This window comes from Oncorhynchus masou, chromosome 29, assembly GCF_036934945.1.
Source record: "Oncorhynchus masou masou isolate Uvic2021 chromosome 29, UVic_Omas_1.1, whole genome shotgun sequence".
In the NCBI taxonomy this organism is placed as follows: Eukaryota; Metazoa; Chordata; class Actinopteri; order Salmoniformes; family Salmonidae; genus Oncorhynchus; species Oncorhynchus masou.
In genome coordinates, this window is record NC_088240.1 from 38,000,703 (window position 1) to 38,019,646 (window position 18,944).

At 44.3% G+C, this 18,944-nt stretch overlaps 1 protein-coding gene across 1 annotated transcript in view; it reads left to right on the forward strand.

Annotated features, from left to right (window-relative positions):
• Positions 1-18,701, forward strand: part of LOC135519535 (neurabin-1-like) — a 50,907-nt gene extending 32,206 nt beyond the window's left edge. The window contains 18 exon segments of the mRNA XM_064944765.1: positions 3,211-3,343; positions 3,482-3,602; positions 3,892-3,996; positions 7,050-7,176; positions 9,824-9,979; positions 10,089-10,142; positions 10,382-10,611; positions 11,295-11,391; positions 11,485-11,629; positions 11,847-11,992; positions 12,187-12,499; positions 12,676-12,718; positions 12,803-12,874; positions 13,034-13,229; positions 14,162-14,206; positions 16,255-16,371; positions 17,466-17,654; positions 17,978-18,701. Of these exon segments, the coding sequence (XP_064800837.1) occupies positions 3,211-3,343; positions 3,482-3,602; positions 3,892-3,996; positions 7,050-7,176; positions 9,824-9,979; positions 10,089-10,142; positions 10,382-10,611; positions 11,295-11,391; positions 11,485-11,629; positions 11,847-11,992; positions 12,187-12,499; positions 12,676-12,718; positions 12,803-12,874; positions 13,034-13,229; positions 14,162-14,206; positions 16,255-16,371; positions 17,466-17,654; positions 17,978-18,136 (2,448 nt within the window). The 3' untranslated portion in view covers positions 18,137-18,701.
• The last annotated feature ends 243 nt before the right edge of the window (positions 18,702-18,944 follow it).

Consider the following 18,944-nt stretch of genomic DNA (forward strand, 5'->3'; position numbering starts at 1 on the left):
TCATAATTATGTAAAATTCGGGCAAATTAATTACAGTCTTTGTTAGGAAGAAATGGTCTTTACACAGTTCACAATGAGCCCGGCGGCCCAAACTGCGGCATATGCCTTGACTCTGCTTGCACAGAACGCAAGAGAAGTGACACAATTTCTCTAGTTAATATTGCCTGCTAACATGCATTTCTTTAAACTAAATATGCAGGTTTAAAAATATATACTTCTGTGTACTGATTTTAAGAAAGGCATTGATGTTTATGGTTAGGTACATTTTGTGCAACAGGTGTGCTTTTATTGCGAATGTTTTTGTTAAATCGTCACCCGTTTGGCGGAGTTGAGGTAGGCTGTGATTTGTTGATCAATTAACAGGCATCACTTTGATTATATGCAATGCAGGACAAGCTAGTTAAACTCGTAATATCATCAACCATGTGTAGTTATGTGAATATTAATTGGTTTTTATATGATAAGTTTAATGCTAGCTAGCAACTTACCTTGGCTCCTTGCAGCCACAAGGAGTCCTTTTGATGCTGCACTCGCGTAACAGGTGGTCAGCCTGCCACATAGTCTCCTCGTGGATTGCAATGTAATCGGCCATAATCTGCGTCCAAATAATCTTTGCATGTGTGTTTCCCACTGTGAAGCATGAAGGAGGTGGTGTGGGGGTGTTTTGCTGGTGACACTGATGACACAACAGGGCAATGACCCAACACACCTCCAGGCTGTGTAAGTGCTATTTTACCAAGAAGAACAGTGATGGAGTGCTGCATCAGATGACCTGGCATCCACAATCACCCGACCTCAATCCAATTGAGATGGTTTTGGATGAGTTGGAGCGCAGAGTGAAGGAAAAGAAGCCAACAAGTGCTCAGCATATGTGGAAATTCCTTCAAACTATTGCTCAGAACTGTGTGAGAAAATTCCCGTTAGTAGATAGCAGGCTAGGATACATCTGTCCTCTGGAGAGTAAGAGAGACAGTTTTATGTCTGTCTTTGGTGTTCGCTACTATACTGAACAAAAATATAAACGCAACATGTAAAGTGTTGGTCCCATATTTCATGAGCTGAAATAAAAGATCCCCGAATTGTTCCATACGCACACAAAGCTTATTTCTCTCAAATTGTGTTCACAAATTTGTTTACGTCCCTGTTAGTAAGCATTTCTCCTTTGCCAGGATAATCCATCCACCTGACAGGCATATCAAGAAGTTGATTAAACAGCATGATAATTACACAGATGCACCTTGTGCTGGGAGACAAAAGGCTGCTCTAAAATGTGCAGTTTTGTCACACAACACAATGCCACAGATGTCTCAAGTTTTGAGGGAGCGCGCAATTGGCATCCTGACTGCAGGAACGTCCAAAGGAGCTGTTGCACAGAGAATTTAATGTTCAATTCTCTACCATAAGCTGTCTCCAACATCGTTTTAGAGAACGGCCTCACAAATGTAATAATGCCATTTTGTGAGGGGAAAAACGTATTCTGATTGGCTAGGTCTGGCTCCCAAGTAGATGGGCCTGGCTCTCAAGTGGGTGGACCTATGCCCTCCCAGGCCCACCCATGGCTGCGCCCCTGCCCAGTTATGTGAAATTTATAGATTAGGACCTAATGAATGTATTTCAATTTACTTATTTCCTTCTATGAACTGTAACTCAGCAAAATCTTTGAAATTGTTGCATGTTGTGTTTTATATTTTTGTTCAATATAGTGCCTGCTCTGACTAACATTGGGCCTCACTTTTCTGAGCTCGTCATTGGGTTGTCATAACACAGTGGGTCATGTTTAAGACTCTGTAGTGACATGAGGTAACAACTACCCTGTCCATGTATGGAGATTGCTGTTGTTACAGTGAGGTCACACTTGAAGCTGACCCCATGCCTTAAAAATGAGGGAGAACAGAACAATTCTAGACTAGAGTTTATTCCCTTGGCTTTGCAGTTGTAGACTCCGCATTCCAACTCTTTTAAACCTTGACATATCTTCCCTTTCCTCCGTTTCCTGTAGCTTGCAACACATTTAATTTTGAGTGAGTTTCCTGCAGTTCTTGACATAGGATGTCCGAAGAATATCAAAGCTGAAGACTAATGTGTGGTCCGATCTATTCCATCCCCACCATGAGTAGAGCTCCCTTCTCTCTGAGAAGATCTGAGATCATCTGAAAAAAGAAGCCTTGAAATCTCAGCTGGCTGTGCTGCTTGCTCTGGCTCTGTCTCTTTGGCTGGATATCACATTGTGACTGAGGAGAGGACACCATACAGACCTGGGAGCCCACAGCCCAAGCCGTTTTAGATAGATTGGATTCATACCTTTCTTACTACATCCTGGTAACGTAGTCACTGTAGATGGTTCTAAGAGTGTTTCACAAATTCGATTATGGAAGGCGGCCATGCCAGCTGACTAATACACGCGGTATGCCGGGCTAAATGAACTGTGTGATGTTTGATTTAATCACAGATATGGTGGGATAACGCCCACCTGCAATGAAAGCTGGCAGAGGGCAGGAGATTGCTGACTGAATACAGGCTTTCTGTGAGCTATTCATTTTAGCGCTGAGGATTGCCACCTGTTGCCACAGAGCAATGATCTTTGCCACATCCACTCTTTTCCTTCCAGCTGTGGCCTGCTTTTTCTCGAGGCAGGGTGTGCTTTGCCTGCCACACTTTGTGCGACTAGGATCCTAACACGGAAACCACTACATCGTCTCTGAACTGAACAGAGACTGAACTAGTGCTCTGATGTTATGCCTGCTGAAATCGTAGATTCTTTAAACCTTAATGGAATCCCTGTAACAGTGTGTCTTGGTGCATACTGGCATTTGCATGCCTCAGTGCTTTAGTTTGCTGTAAACTAGGGAGACTGCAAGTTACCTCACCGTCTGAAAACTAAGACACAGAAGCCTCTTTCACTGGCAAAGGGTGAACAAGAGTTGGTGGCACATGGACTGCTTTTTTTAATTGATAATTAATGGAGGGTTAGAGTTCGAGACATCAAGGCCTAGTCTGCTTAATATTTATTGAAATGCATAACCACAGTAGAGACAAAAACAAATACAATAGTTCTGAGCAGAACAGACTTATTTTAGAGAATAACATTAATTCTATGAGTACAGAGACAGAAAATGTGTCTGTCCCATATTAGGTCCATTGCTTGTTGTTGGAGTGTGGGGAGTGGTTTACCTAGTTGTAAGCCCCGTGCTTGTTGTTCCCACACTGCAGGTGTTCAGCACCTACTCTAACGAGGATTACGACCGGCGTAACGATGAGGTGGACCCCGTGGCGGCGTCGGCTGAGTACGAGCTGGAGAAGAGGGTGGAGAAGATGGACGTGTTCCCTGTGGAAATTGAAAAGGGTCCGTTGCCTTGTCTGTCTTTCATCTTTCCTTTATTAATCCATTTGAGTACCATTGGGCAGCCCTGGGCAAGATGCATCATCACAAGGGTCCAGAGAATCCATCCATTCTAACTCCCCATCTGTCTTTGCCCCACAGGAGACAACGGCCTGGGCATCAGTATCATAGGGATGGGAGTGGGAGCTGACCAGGGCTTGGAGAAACTAGGAATCTTTGTGAAGACCATATCTGAGCGTGGTGCAGCTGAACGGGATGGCAGGTGATGCCCCTGCCTTTGGGGAAACGCGCTCCGCTCCACTGTGCTTAACCGAACAATTACAGTTTTAACCTTGGCATTTAAAATGTGTTGTGAATTATAGGCGTATCACGATGATCCACAACGCTGGAAGAATTTGTGCATTTCAAAGAAATTAAGGAAAAGTGTCACTATAACATAGTTACAGTACATTTCTCAAATATCCTCCCCTGTTGATTACACTCCCTCTTTCTAACATACAGTATGTCTCAAATGTCTTGCCTTATGATTGCATTTTGTCCTTTCCAACTAGAATCCAGGTGAATGACCAGATAGTGGAGGTGGATGGGATCAGTCTGGTAGGAGTGACCCAGCTATTTGCAGCTACAGTTCTGAAGAACACTAAAGGAACAGTCAGGTGAGCTCAGTCCAGCTCTAATAGACCCTTTGATAGAATGGTGCCGGAGGAGATGGCTGCCGTTTTACGTGCTCCAAACCAATTCTGCTATTGTGTGTTTTTTTAATGTTGTTATTTGTAACCTATTTTGTACATTACGTATTTTGCCACCGTCTCTTATGACCGAAAAGAGCTTCTGGATATCAGAACAGTGATTACTGACCTCGTACTGGACGAAGATTTTTTCTTTAACGAGTCGAACGCAAAGGATTTACTTCAGACACCTGACATGGCCCAAATCCCCATCATTCATATGAGAAAGAGACAAAGATATCAGGGATGTAGGTCAAGGGGCCTTGTAAGGATCCGATGGCGAGTGGGTAATCTGCCTCTACCATCAGTCCTATTAGTCAACGTACAATCATTGGATAACAAAATAGATGAGCTACGATCACAAATATACTACCAACGGGACATTAAAAAATGTAATCATTTATTGTTCACTGAGTCGTGGCTGAACGACAACATGGATAACATACAGCTTCGTAGCTGTAAGCTAACAAGAAAAGGCTCAACCAGAGGCGGCGCTCCTATTGGCTGGGGACTTAAATGCAGGGAAACTTAATTCCGTTTTACCTCATTTCTACCAGCATGTTACATGTGCAACCAACTCGAGACCTCCTTTACTCCACACTGAGAGGCCTACAAAGCAATCCCTCGCCCTCCATTTGGCAAATCTGACCATAACTCTATCCTCCTGATTCCTGCTTACAAGCAAAAACTAAAATAGGAAGTACCAGTGACTCACTCAATACAGAAGAGGTCAGATGACACAAATGCTACGCTACAGGACTCTTTTGCTAGCACAAACTGGAATATGTTCCAGTATTCTTCCGACGGCATTGAGGAGAACACCACATCAGTCACTGGCTTCATCAATAATTGCATTGATGACGTCGTCCCCACAGTGACTGTACGTACATCCCCCAACCAGAAGCCATGGATTACAGGCAACATACTGAGCTCACTCGGACACTTATAACCATCAAACAGACAAGCATCAATACAGGACTAAGATTGAATTCTACTACACCGGCTCCGATGCTCGTCGGATGGGACAGGGCATGCAAACTATTACGGACTACAAAGGGAAGCACAGCAGCAAGCTGCCCAGTGACACAAGCCTACCAGACGAGCTAAATTAATTCTAACGACCTGTAGCACTCACGTTTGTAGCCATGAAGTGCTATGAAAGGATGGTCATGGCTCACATCACACCATTATCCCAGGGTGGTGTGGAGTGCAATCTCTATTGCACTCCACACCGCCCTTTCCCACCTGGACAAAAGGTAACAACACATCTGCCATGCTGATCCTCAACACAGGGGCCCCTCAGGGGTGCGTGCTCAGTCCCTTCCTGTACTCCCTGTTCACCCATGACTGCATGGTCAAGCACGACCCCAACACCATCATTAAGTTTGCCGACGACACAACAGTGGTAGCACTTATCACCCATAACGATGAGAGAGCCTATAGGGAGGAGGTCAGAGACCTGCTGGTGTGGTGCCAGGATAACACCCTCTCCCTCAGCGTGACCAAAGGAGATGATCGTGGACCAGAGGAAAAGAGGGCCGAGCACACCCCCCATTCTCATCGACAGGACTGTAGTGGAGCAGGTTGAGAGCTTCAAATTCCTTGGTGTTCACATCACCAACGAACTCTCATGGTCCAAACACACAAAGACAGTTGTGAAGAGGGCACGACAAAGCCTATTACCCTCAGGAGACTGAAAAGATTTGGTATGGGTCCTCAGATCCTCAAAAAGTTCTACAACTGCACCATCGAGAGCATCCTAACTGGTTGCATCACCACTTGGTTTGGCAACTGCTCTGCCTCCGACCACAAGGCACTACAGAGAATAATGTGTACGGCCCAGTACATCACTGGGGCCAAGCTTCCTGCCATCCAGGACCTCTATACCAGGTGATATCAGAGGAAGGCCCTACAAATTGCCAAAGACTCTATCCACCCTAGTCGTAGATTGTTCTCTCTGCTACCGCACAGCAAGCAGTACCGGAGCGCCAAGTCTAGGTCCAAGAGGCTCCTTAACAGCTTCTACCCCCAAGCCATAATACTATATATCAGAGGAATATATGTCAGAGGACTCCTGAACAGCTAATATTTTTTACGCTGATGCTACTCTGTTTATTATCTATGCCTGGTTACTTTACCTCTGTACGGATTACCTCAATTACCTCGACTAACCGGTGCCCCCTCACAATGACTGTACCGGTACCCCCAGTACATAGCCTCGTTACTGTTATTTTATTGTTGTTCTTTATTTATTTGTTCTTTTCTTCTTTTTTTCTTTTTTTGACTTATTTGTTTATACTTCAGTTTTATTTAGTAAATACTTAACACTTATTTTTCTTTAAACTGCATTGGTTATGGGCTTGCAAGTAAGCATTTCACTGTAAGGTCTACACCTGTTGTATTCTACGCACGTGACAAATAAAACGTGAGCTGATTTGATTTTGAAATAAGTCGTAATCATCCTAGGTGTGGCTAGCCTCGCCCCCAGAGTTCTAGGTTGCCTGGCAACACGAGATTAAGGCGTGACAGTAATGGAACATCCCACAAAATACCTCATAGCTTTCTTCAAGTGATATGGTATGACTGGAGGAAAATAAATATCCTTGAGGAATGTCGAAATATTGAATAAATCGGTTGTTTTTTATTATTGTCTACTGCATGTGCCTCAGGCCTCCACACAGAGAGTAGCCCACATGGGACACGGGTGATTATGTTAATGATTTACTGTACACAATTGAAACGAGAGCACACACACACACACACACTCTAGGAAAAGTTCAATAAACAGGCTTCACCCGTTTGCCTTACATTACAACGACTCATATCAGTATGAGCCCGCTATTATGATTGAAACTACGCTGGTATGCCAAGACTTAGAGCAAAGTACATCAAATCGACAAGGCAAGGTGTCTGCCAGATACTAAGGCGTCTGCTGGTACTACCACTCTCCACGCTGACCCACTGCACTCTCACACAAACAGCTTTCTGATTGGCCGGGAGAAGCCGGGGACGCAGAGCGAGGTGGCACGTCTGATCAGTGAGACCCTGGAGCAGGAGAAGAGCGAGCAGCAGCACCTGGACGACCCCTATGAACAGTCCACTGAGGAGGTGAGTCACCTGGCCCGTTGGTTAGCCCAATCCAGTTACACTCCATCCGGGAAGGGAGCAGTGAGTAACCCTGGTGCTGTGTGGGTGGGGTGGCTGCTGGAGCCTGCTGGAATTGTGCAATGTTTGCTTTTCAAAAGCCCAGGCAACCACAGGCCTTTATTTGTAGAGGGAACTGGGCATGAAAAGGTAGGGCTCCTTGAAAAGAGACTAAGCTTAAACCTATTGGGTCTGTTAAAAGGCGATATACACTGATTATACAAAACATTATGATCACCTGCCCTTTCCATGACATAGACTGACCAGGTGAAAGCTATGATCCCTTATTGATGTCACGTTAAATCCACTTCAATCAGTGTAGATGAAGGGGAGGAGACAGGCTAAAGAAGGATTTTTAAGCCTTGAGACAATTGAGACATTTATAGTGTATGTGTGCCATTCAGAGGCTGAATGGGCAAGACAAAAGATTTTAGTGCCTTTGAACGGGGTATGGTAGTAGGTGCCAGAAGCACCGGTTTGTTTTAAGAACTGCAATGCTGCTGGGTTTTTCACGCTCAACAGATTCGCGTGTGTGTCAACAATGTTCCACCACCCAAAGGACATCCAGCCAGCTTGACACAACTGTGGGAAGCATTGGAGTCAACATCCAAGTGGAACGCTTCCGGCACCTTGTAGAGGCCATGCCCAGGCGAATTGAGGCTGTTCTGAGGGCAAAAGGGGGGGTTGCAACTCAATATTAGGAAGGTGTTCTTAATGTTTTGTACATGCAGTGTACATGTCTCATTGTGGAGCATATCATGTAGATACAGTGCATTTGGAAACTATTCAGACCCCTTGACTTTTTCCACATTTTGTTACGTTACAGCCTTATTAAGAAATGTATTCCATTGTTTTTTCCCCTCATCAATCTGCACACAATACACCATAATGACAAAGCAAAACAGGTTTTTAGAATTGTTTGCAAATGTAAGTATTCAAACCCTTCACTCGGTACTTTGAAGCACCTTTGGCAGTGATTACAGCCTCAAGCTACAAGCTTGGCGCACCTGTATTTGGGGAGTTTCTCCCATTCTTCTCTACAGATCTGCTCAAGCTCTGTCAGGTTGGATGGGGAGCATCACTGCACAGCTATTTTCAGGTCTATCCAGAGATTTTAGATCGGGTTCAAGTCCGGGCTCTGGCTGGGCCACTCAAGGACATTCAAAGACTTGTCCCGAAGCTACTCCTGCATTGTCTGGGCTGTGTGCATAGGGTAGTTGTCCTGTTGGAAGGTAAACTTTCGCCCTTTCATCAAGGATCTCTCTGTGCTTTTCTCCGTTCATCTTTCCCTCGATCCTGACTAGTCTCCCAGCCCCTGCTGCTGAAAAACATCCCGCAGCATAATGTTGCCTCCACCATGCTTCACCGTAGGGATGGTGCCAGGTATCCTCCACATGTGACTCTTGGCAAAGAGTTCAATCATGGTTTCATCAGACCAGAGAATCTGGTTTCTCATGGTCTGACTCCTTTAGGTGCTATTTGGCAAATTCCAAGTGGGCTGTCGTGTGTTTTACTGAGGAGTGGCATCTGTCTGGCCACTCTACCATAAAGGCCTGATTGGTGGAGTGCTGCAGAGATTGTTGTCCTTCTGGAAGATTCTCCCATCTCCACAGTGTAACTCTGGAGGTCTGTCAGCGTGACCATCGGGTTCTTGATCACCTCCCCGACAAGCCCTTTCTCCCCCAACTGCTCAGTTTGGCCTGGCGGAAGTGGTTCCAAACTTCTTCCATTTAAGAATTGATGGAGGCCACTGTGTTCTTGGGGACCTTGAATGCTGCAGAAATGTTTTGGTACCCTTCCCCAGATCTGTGCCCCGACACAATCCTGTCATGGAATTGTCCTTCGACATCATGGCTTGGTTCTTGTCTGACATGCACTGTGAACTGTGGGAACTTATATAGACAGGTGTGTGCCTTTCCAAGTCATGTCCAATCAATTGGATTTACTACAGGTGGACTCCAATCAGGTTGTAGAAACATCTCAGGGATGATCAATGGAAACAGGATGCGCCTGAGCTAAATTTAAACTATCAAAGCAAAGAGTCTGAATACTTATGTAAATATGGTGTTTCTGTTTTTTATTTTGAGTTAATGTGCAAACATTTCTAAAAACCTGTTTTTGTTTTGTCATCATGGGGTATTGTGTGTAGATTGAGGGAACAAACGTATTTTAACCCATTTTAGAATATGGCTGTAACGTAACAAAATCTGGAAAAAGTAAAGTGGTCTGAATACATTCCGAATGCCGGACTACTCCTGTCCAAGGAGCTGTTGGTAGTGGTGAACAAATTTGGCCATTTCAATGTGGGTATGCAATTAATCTGTGCAGTAGTGTGATGGGGCTTTTTGTGTTGTTTTTTTCTAAGTGTGTGGTGGCTCATGTTTGGGGTTGTGTGTGTGTGTGTGATGGAACATGTTGATGAGCAGAAGATATGAATTTCCTGCTGATACAGGCCTCCTGCTGAGCTCTCTGCAGGCTACCACGGTAACACTGAGATATGATGTAGTGATTACCCATACCTCTCCCCTGGGCTCTGAGACGAGCTGCTGGGCGCCACGTGGGCAGGTGATTGGCTGCGTCATTGTGTGGTTGTGGTTGTTTTGTGTTTCAGGAGGAGCACTATGAGGAAGAGGAGGGAGAGGGAGGTATCCTAGGGTCTAGTTTCTCCGGCGGAAGGACAGTGGAGGTGTTTGACCTCCCGAAGACCGAGGCCATGTTCATGCCCTCCAACGTGGACTCCACACAGATGGGCTTCAAATTCAAGGAGGTATTTCTAATGTTAGAATTATTACAAGTTTACAGTTTGGTGGCTGTGTTATTATGTGTGTGATATGTGCTTGTTTTTGTTGCTTAAATTGTTTCTTTCTTTACCTTAGCTCCAGCTGAAACACAACACAGCAACAGCTGAAATAAACCAACTGAAGGAAAAGGTAGGTCAATCTGAAGAACAAACGATTGTTTTATAAACACGAGAACTTATGGATAAATGCTTGGAGCGTAAGCCTACGCCAACCCGGTGACTACCACCATGAATGTCATCAGTCACACTGTCTGTCTCTGCCTGTCAGTCACCTGACTGACCGTAATGATTTGAATATGTTGATTGTACTAGTAGACGAGAAGCCCTTACGTTTAGGTAGTAAAAATACCTTTCACTCTTCCTTCACAGCTAAGGGTGTCTGAGGAGGACAAAGCATCCAGGGAGTCCATGGAGGTTGAGTTGGAGCAGAAGATTGAGGAGAATAACGAGAAGATGTTGAAGCTGGAGAAGTACTGGCTGGAGGCCCAGGCGCTGTGTAAAACTGTCAACAAGCAACTGTCGGAGACCCAGAGCCAGTACGGGACGCTGGACAAGAAATACAACAAGGCCAAGAAACTGCTCAAAGACTACCAGCAGAAGTGAGTTTTTTTATTCTATTTCTTTCTTTAACTTTTATTTAACCAGGTAGGCCAGTTGAGAACAAGTTCTCATTTACAATTGCGACCTGGCCAAGATAAAGCACAGCAGTCCGACATACAACAACACAGAGTTACACATAGAGTAAACAAACATACAGTCAATAATACAGTAGAAAAAAGAAAAGTAATATATATACAGTGTGTGCAAATGAGGTAAGATAAGGGAGGTAAGGCAAGAAATAGGCTATGGTGGCGACGTAATTACAATATAGCAATTAAACACTGGAATGGTATATGTGCAGAAGATGAATGTGCAAGTAGAGATACTGGGGTGCAAAGGAGCAAGATGAAAAAAGAAATACAGTATGGGGATGAGGTAGTTGGATGGGCTGTTTACAGATGAACTATGTACAGGTGCAGCTGGTGCTTAAAGCTAGTGAGGGAGACATGAGTCATCAGTTTCAGTGATTTTTGCAGTTTGTTTTGCAGTTCGAGTTGAGTTCACTAAGTTAGACGTGCATTTTTTTATTATTTAGAAGTCGCTACTTCAGCTAAGTAAGTTTCTGTGTTGACCAGGCCGAAGGCTTCCTTCCACTATGCTGAGTCACGTTGTGTAGAAAGTACAATATGTTTATACGTCAGTGGAATGATTTCTGAAGTTTAATGCTCTGATTCCTTTCCAGGGAGATTGACTTTGTGAAGAAGGAGGAGGAGATGAGGAAAGTTCTAGACGAGAAGGATCGATGGTACAGGGGGCAGCTTGAAAGCCTGCAGGACAGGGTAAGAGGGACATATTGGAATAAAGAGACTTCAACATTAGAACAGACCTAGTGGAGAAGAAGTTGACTGGCCATTCTGTGGTTCTCTCCTCAGATAGCGGTCCTGGAGGGCAGCGGTCCACCTGCTGACCGTGAAGAGACCCAGGCGGGTCAGGACTCTGCTGTGGAGAGGAGACGGAGCAGCCAGGAGAGTGAAGGCCCTCTCATCAACACCCAGTCAGTGGACTCTCTAGCGCTAGGTAGGGCTCCAACGTACACTTGACGAACAGGATAGAAGCCACCCATTATTTTCTACCACTGGAAAGCGTGACTGCCTCTGTGACTGCCTCTGTGACTGCCTCTGTGACTGCCTCTGTGACTGCCTCTGTGACTGCCTCCGAACACCAGTATGTCTGAGAATAGGGTACAGTTTGCCTTATGTTGTGTTTACTGAGCTGTTTTGTCTCTTCTCCACAGATACAGACTGGAGCGAGCTGGTTCCGGAGACTGAGCGCTTGGACACCAGTGCACACAAAGCCAAGTGCCTACTGGCCCCAAGGAGGAATCGTCCGTCTCGCAACAAACTGAAGGAGAACCTTGTCATGTCCCCTTGCCACTCACAGGTCAGCTCAGAAAGTTCTCTCATTCATTTTGAAAACAATTTCAGGGTTCAATAGTACTAGCTATTTCAAAGATTTCTTCTTCCGCAATCTCTTTCTATGGATGCATGTTCAATATCAATATTCACATGTTTCAGTTCCATCTCCGAGCCATTGTTTGTCTGCTCAATTCACTGCTGACTGTTTTTCCCCTCCAGGAGAACGAGGAGGAGGAGGAGGAGGACACTGCCAGCAGGAAGAGGTGCATCCAGGAGAGCCTGTCCCTGCCCGGGCCCATCTGCTGTCCTAGGAACGGCCAGAGGGACGACGCCCCCGAGGCTGTGAGGAGCAAGTTGAAGCTCTCCAGCAGCCCCTCCCTGCCCCCGTCCCAGAGAGATAGTGTCGAAAGCGGAGGCAGTCCTTCCCTGTCCCCGCCGAAAGACACCTCTTCGCCCTCGCCACACTCCCCCCCAGGGTTCCTTCGCAACGTCAAGAAGAGGGAGTCCAAGGGGAAGGGCAAGGAGCTCAAAGGTACCGCCATTAATCTGCTACCCAAAATATGCTGTTTACACAGTACATTTATAAAACAAGTTGTTGCTGCTACCTCCACTGACTGTCACCATATTGATATGCCTCTTACTGGCTCTCTGCTTGTGGCAGTTCATTACTTTGTAAAAATAAAAATTAAAAAATGGACTCTGTTACAGATGAGAGTTCTTCCGTCGGAAAACCCAAGAAGACGATTTTTGGGTAAGTGCCTGTAATAAAGATTAGTTTCCAGTTTGACAGTCCTGTTAGTCCCTGCGCAATCTAAAGCTTTTGAATAACCAACAGTGGCCTTCGGAAGTCTGGTGGCAAAGGGAAGAAACATGACAAGGAGGCGATGCGAGCATCTCTGGACAGCAGGTATGTCACATGTCATGTTACCAGGCTGACTGTTTCACCACATCCTAGATACGTCACCACAGTACACTCACAGCTCTGTTAGCAGAGGACCTTTCTCCTATTAAAGGGACAATATGTAACTTGGAGACTTTTATTTTTCTTCATTTTCCTAATGTCCAGGGGTTCTGCCGAGCTCCTGGAGGAATCTGGGGGAAACTTGTCCCCTTCTGAGTCCATGACCTCTATTCCCACATGTATGCCCTTCTCCTGGTTTGGGGACCGAGATAGGGACAAGGAGCTTTCGTCCACCAGCAGCAGCCTACCCTACGCAGCCACTGAGACCAGCAGTGAGCAGAGCCAGGACCGCAAGAACAAAGTGAGCACACACACACACAGTGTCAACTCCATCAAAAGACAGAATGAAAAAGTTCTCATCATCTAGACATCTTTATCCAAGAGGTAGAGATTTTCAGTCACTTCAGAAACAAACGGAAGCAGAACATATAAAGGAATGATTGCATTAGGACATTTTACTGTAATGAAAAGTATAGCCGGGATTCGAATTACATTGAATTTGCTACTACTAAGTGGAATAAAAGAAGTTGAACTGACCCCTCTCAGTCATTTCCTGACCGTTTCATGGTGAGTTGGCCAGTAATAAGCCAGTGATTCATTGGTCAGTAATCCACTAAAGCAGGTTTTTGCTCTGCGTGGAAATACCACATTCAGTCAAGAGATGTGAAGCAGCCGGCCGGTAACGTTTATCCCAGAGCGTGACGATGACATTGCTGTGGAGTGGCTGTTCTGTCTCCTATAGCTCCTCCCATTCAGGAAGAGAGCAGAACAGGGCTGCACTGCTGATGCTCCTGCTGCCGCCTGTGGAACCATATGGGGGCCATGGTTACGTCCCAAATGGCACCCTATTCCTCTATGGGCCCTGGTCAAAAGTAGTGCACTATATAGGGAACAGGGTGCCATTTGAGACGGTACCCGTCATTAATCTGAGAGCAAGAGGAGGATTCACTGGCATTTCAATGGCTTAGCAACCAGATAATTATCCCCATTAAATGCATCTGCACAAATAGGCCTGAGTAATTCCCAACCAGGCTGCCTGGGGAGAAAACGGAGGCCAACAGCACAAGGGCTGTGGGGAGTGGGCGATGTGTACCACAAACAGGGCCTCCCCTGGTTCCTCTGGCTGGAATTCTACTCTGTGTGGTCCCGTGGCAGCTAGAGGTGGGTGTCAACCCCAGGGTACAGTACGGAGAACGACATGACAATCTCTCCAACCGTTCTTCTTTTAAACAGACAAATCTCTCCTGGTCCTCTTTATTCAGTCGCTCGTTAGATTTGGTACAGTATGATTTCCTTTTTACAACCCCAGTCTTAGAGCTGGTAGATTAGAACTAACCAGTCATCTAGTTTAGTGTTGTGATAGTTCATTTCACATCTAGATTGTACTAATAACCCAACATTGATTTGTGGTGTTGTAGTGGAATTGGGTTTTGTGGTAGTGTGTCAAGCACTTACAGTGCCCTCAGAAAGTATTCACACCCCTTGACTTTTCCCCTCGTTTTGTTGTGTTACAGCCTGGATTTAAAATGGATTTACATTTAGATGCTTGTGTCTACACACAATACACCAGAATGTCAAAGTGGAATTATGTTTTTCCAAATGTTTACAAAAGATGTAAAAATGAGAAGCTGAAATGTCTTGAGTCAATAAGTATTCAACCCCTTTGTTATGACAAGCCTAAGTAGGTTCCGGAGTAAAAATGTGCTTAAACAAGTCACAGAGTAAGTTGCATGGACTTCGTCTGTGTGCAATAATAGTGTTTAACATGATTTTTGAATGTCTACTTCATCTCTATACCTCACACATATAATTATCTCTAAAGGCACTTCAGTCAAACAGTGCATTTCAAACACAGATTCAAACCATGAGGCCAATGGTGACTTTAAAACAGTTACAGAGTTTAATGGCTGGGATAGGAGAGAACTGAGGATAGATCCACAACATTGTAGTTACTCCACAATATTAACCTAATTGACAGAGTGAAAAGAAGGAAGCCTGTACAGAATAAAAAATATTCAAAAACATACATCCTGTTTGCAACAACATCACTAAAGTAATACTGTAAAAAATGTGGTGAAGCTATTCACTTTTTGTCCTCAATACAAAGTGTTATGTTTGGGGTAAATCCAATACAACACATTACTGAGTACCACTATCCATATTTTCAAGCATAATGGTGGCCTCATCGTGTTATGGGTATGCTTGTGATCGTTAAGGACTGGGGAGTTTTTCAGGATAAAAATAAATGGAATGGCGCTAAGCATAGGTAAAATCATAGAGGAAAATCTGGTTCATTCTGCTTTCCATCAGACACTGGGAGATTAATTCACCTTTCAGCAGGACAATAACCTAAAACACAAGGTCAAATCTACGCTGGAGTTGCTTACCAAGAAGACTGTGAATGTACCTGAGTGTCCTAGTTAAGTAGATTTTCTTCTACTTACATCTGAGGCAAGACCTGAAAATGGTTGTCTAGCAATGATCAGCAATCAATTTGACATTTGAGCTTGAAGAAATGGGCAAATGTTGCACAATCCCGGGATGGAAAGCTCTTAGATACTTACGCAGAACGACTCACAGCTGTAATCGATGCCAAAGGTGCTTCTACAAAGTATTGACTCAGGGGCGTGAATACTTATGTAAATGAGATATTTCTGCATTTAATTTTCAATAAATGTGCAAATATTTTTTTATGAGGTATTGTCTTAAGATGAGTGAGAAAATGTTGAATTTGAATTCAGGCTGTGACACAACAAAATGTGTGAATACTTTCTGAAGGCACTGTTGATCTAACTTCACATTTATGCTTCCTCGCCGTACCTTTCATATCACACATGATATGATGAATGTTATCAGTTCGGAATTCATCACAAATGATTGAAAAACGTACTCTTGATACAGTACCACAAAGGTTTTTCGAGTGCTGCTGTTAGTGCTGTACCAATCGAAATTGTGTGTCATCATTGTCGTAGTTGAAGTCGTTTTGTCATGATTAGCAATTCTGTCGAGTTATGTTTGCCTTGAGCTCAGTTGGTAATCCAGTTTGATTTATGAATGTGAAATCATTGACCTGATATCTTCTTCTTCCCGTCTGTTATGATGCAGATGCATTTTGACACAGTATTCCCAGTGTTGATATCACCATAGACCAAATCATGTCAATGATAATCCCTATTTAATTCTCAACTTCAATTTCCACGTTTACAGTACAACTGCTGATCGTCTTCCTCCCTAGAGCTTTAGGTCACTGAACTGTTGTTTACCCACCCATGTGTTTGTCTAGTTAATGCGTTCTTCCTTGTTTCCTCCTTGTTCCACTGCTCTAGAGTTTGTCAGTCATAGATGATTCGAACCTTGGCAGCCCCAGTTCAGACATCTCTGGCTTAGTTGCAGAGCCCAATCTGCCTGGGCGCTCACATACTTTAGTCTTCTCGTCCAATGAGGTGAGTGCTCTCTCTCTTTGTTCCACAAACCCTTGTGCGGGATGGTGCTGCTCTCAGATTTCTCTGAAAGGGGACAGTCTCAAGCATGCTTTTTGAGTTTACCCACCAGAGAAGGAAGTTGCATGTGTGTGCTGAAGTTGTCTGTGTGGTGTTAAGACAAGTGTCTTTAGCTTTGGGTCCTTGTTGTGCTAGCTGAACCAGCAGTAGAGGCTACTTAGTTACTCCAGTGGTCTTCCGTTTTTCTCATCGACCTTTAGAACAGGGATCATCAACTAGATACAGCCACAAGTCAACTTTTTTTTTGACTTGAGCGGATGGTCGGTGGGGCGGAACATAATTACAAATCATATGTAGAAGCCCAAACAGAAATAACATTTGACTAAAACATGAATCATTTCAAACCTTGCTTACATTTGTATATGATCACGTGTCTCTCTAATATGCGTGGAGATACTTGGGAACAGATTTCCCAAATTAAAATCACTTGGAGCTGATTTCCTGGTGTTTTTACAGTCTTTTATGTCCAACAATGATCATTTAAAATTCACAACAATAACAAAAGATATGTTTGGGGGCCAAATACAACCACACCGCAGGCCGTCCGCCCGTTGGGGAACTCTGCCATAAAATGATCTGTGCCGCTCCTGTGTCTGTTTAGTGGAGCTCGTCTTACATTCCTTTTCATATGGTTCTGGAGGGTGTGTATAATTGTGTTTTATGACTGTTTGGCTTATCTTGTTGGGTGTTTCAGTGATAGGATTTTACTCTGATAAACACTACACCTAAGCCCTGCCTACTATACTCAAACAAGCGGACGTATGCCAGGTAGAACAAAACAGACATGCTCCCACTGCATGTTCTGGCCTGTTCCACTTAACAGAGTTGTGATGAACTCTGAATGGACCATTGGACACAGCTTTTTTTTTTTAAATGTGATTTCAGTCACTGGATGTGCAATGCATGTACCAAATGCTTTGCACTGTTGCCGTAGAGTTTTAATATTGTGCTTAAAACATGAATTTGCTATTTCATCCATTATACTGTGCTGTAGGTTAGTTTTCTTGGGATGTCATGTGTTTCTTGGCGTTCCGTAGAACCTGGATGACGAGCCAGTGCCCACGGGGAAGGAATATCAATGGCAGAACCGCCCTGTTTCCGAGTGGACCAATCAGCAAGTCTGTCACTGGTTGATGGGCATGAACATGGACCAATACACGCCCGAGTTCACTGCCAAGGGTGTGGATGGCCATCAGCTCATGCACCTGGACAGTGACAAGTTGAAGGTACGAGGGCATCACAAGCAACAAGACCACAGTTCAGAACTCATATGTAGGCCACACAGTTTCAGTCAGAAGGAAGAAAGTACAATTGAAGTGATTTTTCATATCATCCAAATGCAAGCGCTTCCATTTACAGCAGCGGTCAGGTTTAAAGCCATAGACTTCCACCTTATAGCCCCAAATAAACCGGCTGAATTCCACAATGATTTACACTAAAATGGTACATATGGAAAACGACACAATAAATGAGAGGATATTGTCCGAAGTGTATATACATTTCATAGAGGTGTGTTCTAAAATGTGACCAGTGATGTTTGTCCCCTCAGGCCCTAGGTGTGTCCAGCCAAAGTGACCGGGCCACCATCAAGAAGAAGCTGAAGGACATGAGGAAGGCCCAGGAGAAGCTGGAGAAACAGAGGGAGAAAAGGGAGAAGGAATCACGGCGCAGCGGGAGACTGCCTCCCAACACTGACTCTGTCTGCTGAGCTGCCCCAGAGGTGACCCACTCTCTCTCTCTCTCTGAACATAACCCAACACATTCTCCCTCAAGTGAGGCAGGACATTCAACGACCCTTGTATCTGTTCTGTTTCACATATATGTCTACGTAAGTGCCATCCACCTCAGTTCACCGCAGTTACTTAGAGAGCACTAAAGCTGTCACTCATCATGTCAGTTTATAATGACCAGTAACAATAATGTTAGCACACCAGTGTTGATTTACCATGCCAATTGGAAGAATCATCTGAAAATAGCCCGATTTGTCGTTGGCTATTGATACCTTTCCTAGTTTTTGGTTATTCACAAGAACACACGAGCTGGCTCTGCTTTATAATCAAATCAAACACGCTGACAGTCCTGTCGCCAGCAGTATCTGTGTCACATCATTGTGGTAGATTGGGGGGGGGGGGGTGATACTGTAATGACAAGTGTTGGGGACATGACCAAAGGCAAAACCCAACATGTTTATTTTTACCTTTATAAAGCTATAAAGCAGTAATTTTATCTCTTTTTGAGTTTCCAGATATGTAGTTCCAGGATTTGTATACATTTACCCATACAACAAGTGGAATGAGTTCAGTACTACTTTTTACATGTTTTATAGTGTATTTTTGCTAGCGTAACTTTCCTGTAGCCATGTACAGATATTTTGTTGCAGGAACTTTGTACAGTTGAGATAAAAGTACTATACAATCTTTTAAGCTTAAAAGGGTGACAAGGTTTTAGGTGTATAAATTAACTTTTCTACATATCAATTAACCGCATAACTTTTTAAAATCAAATTATTAAAGGTT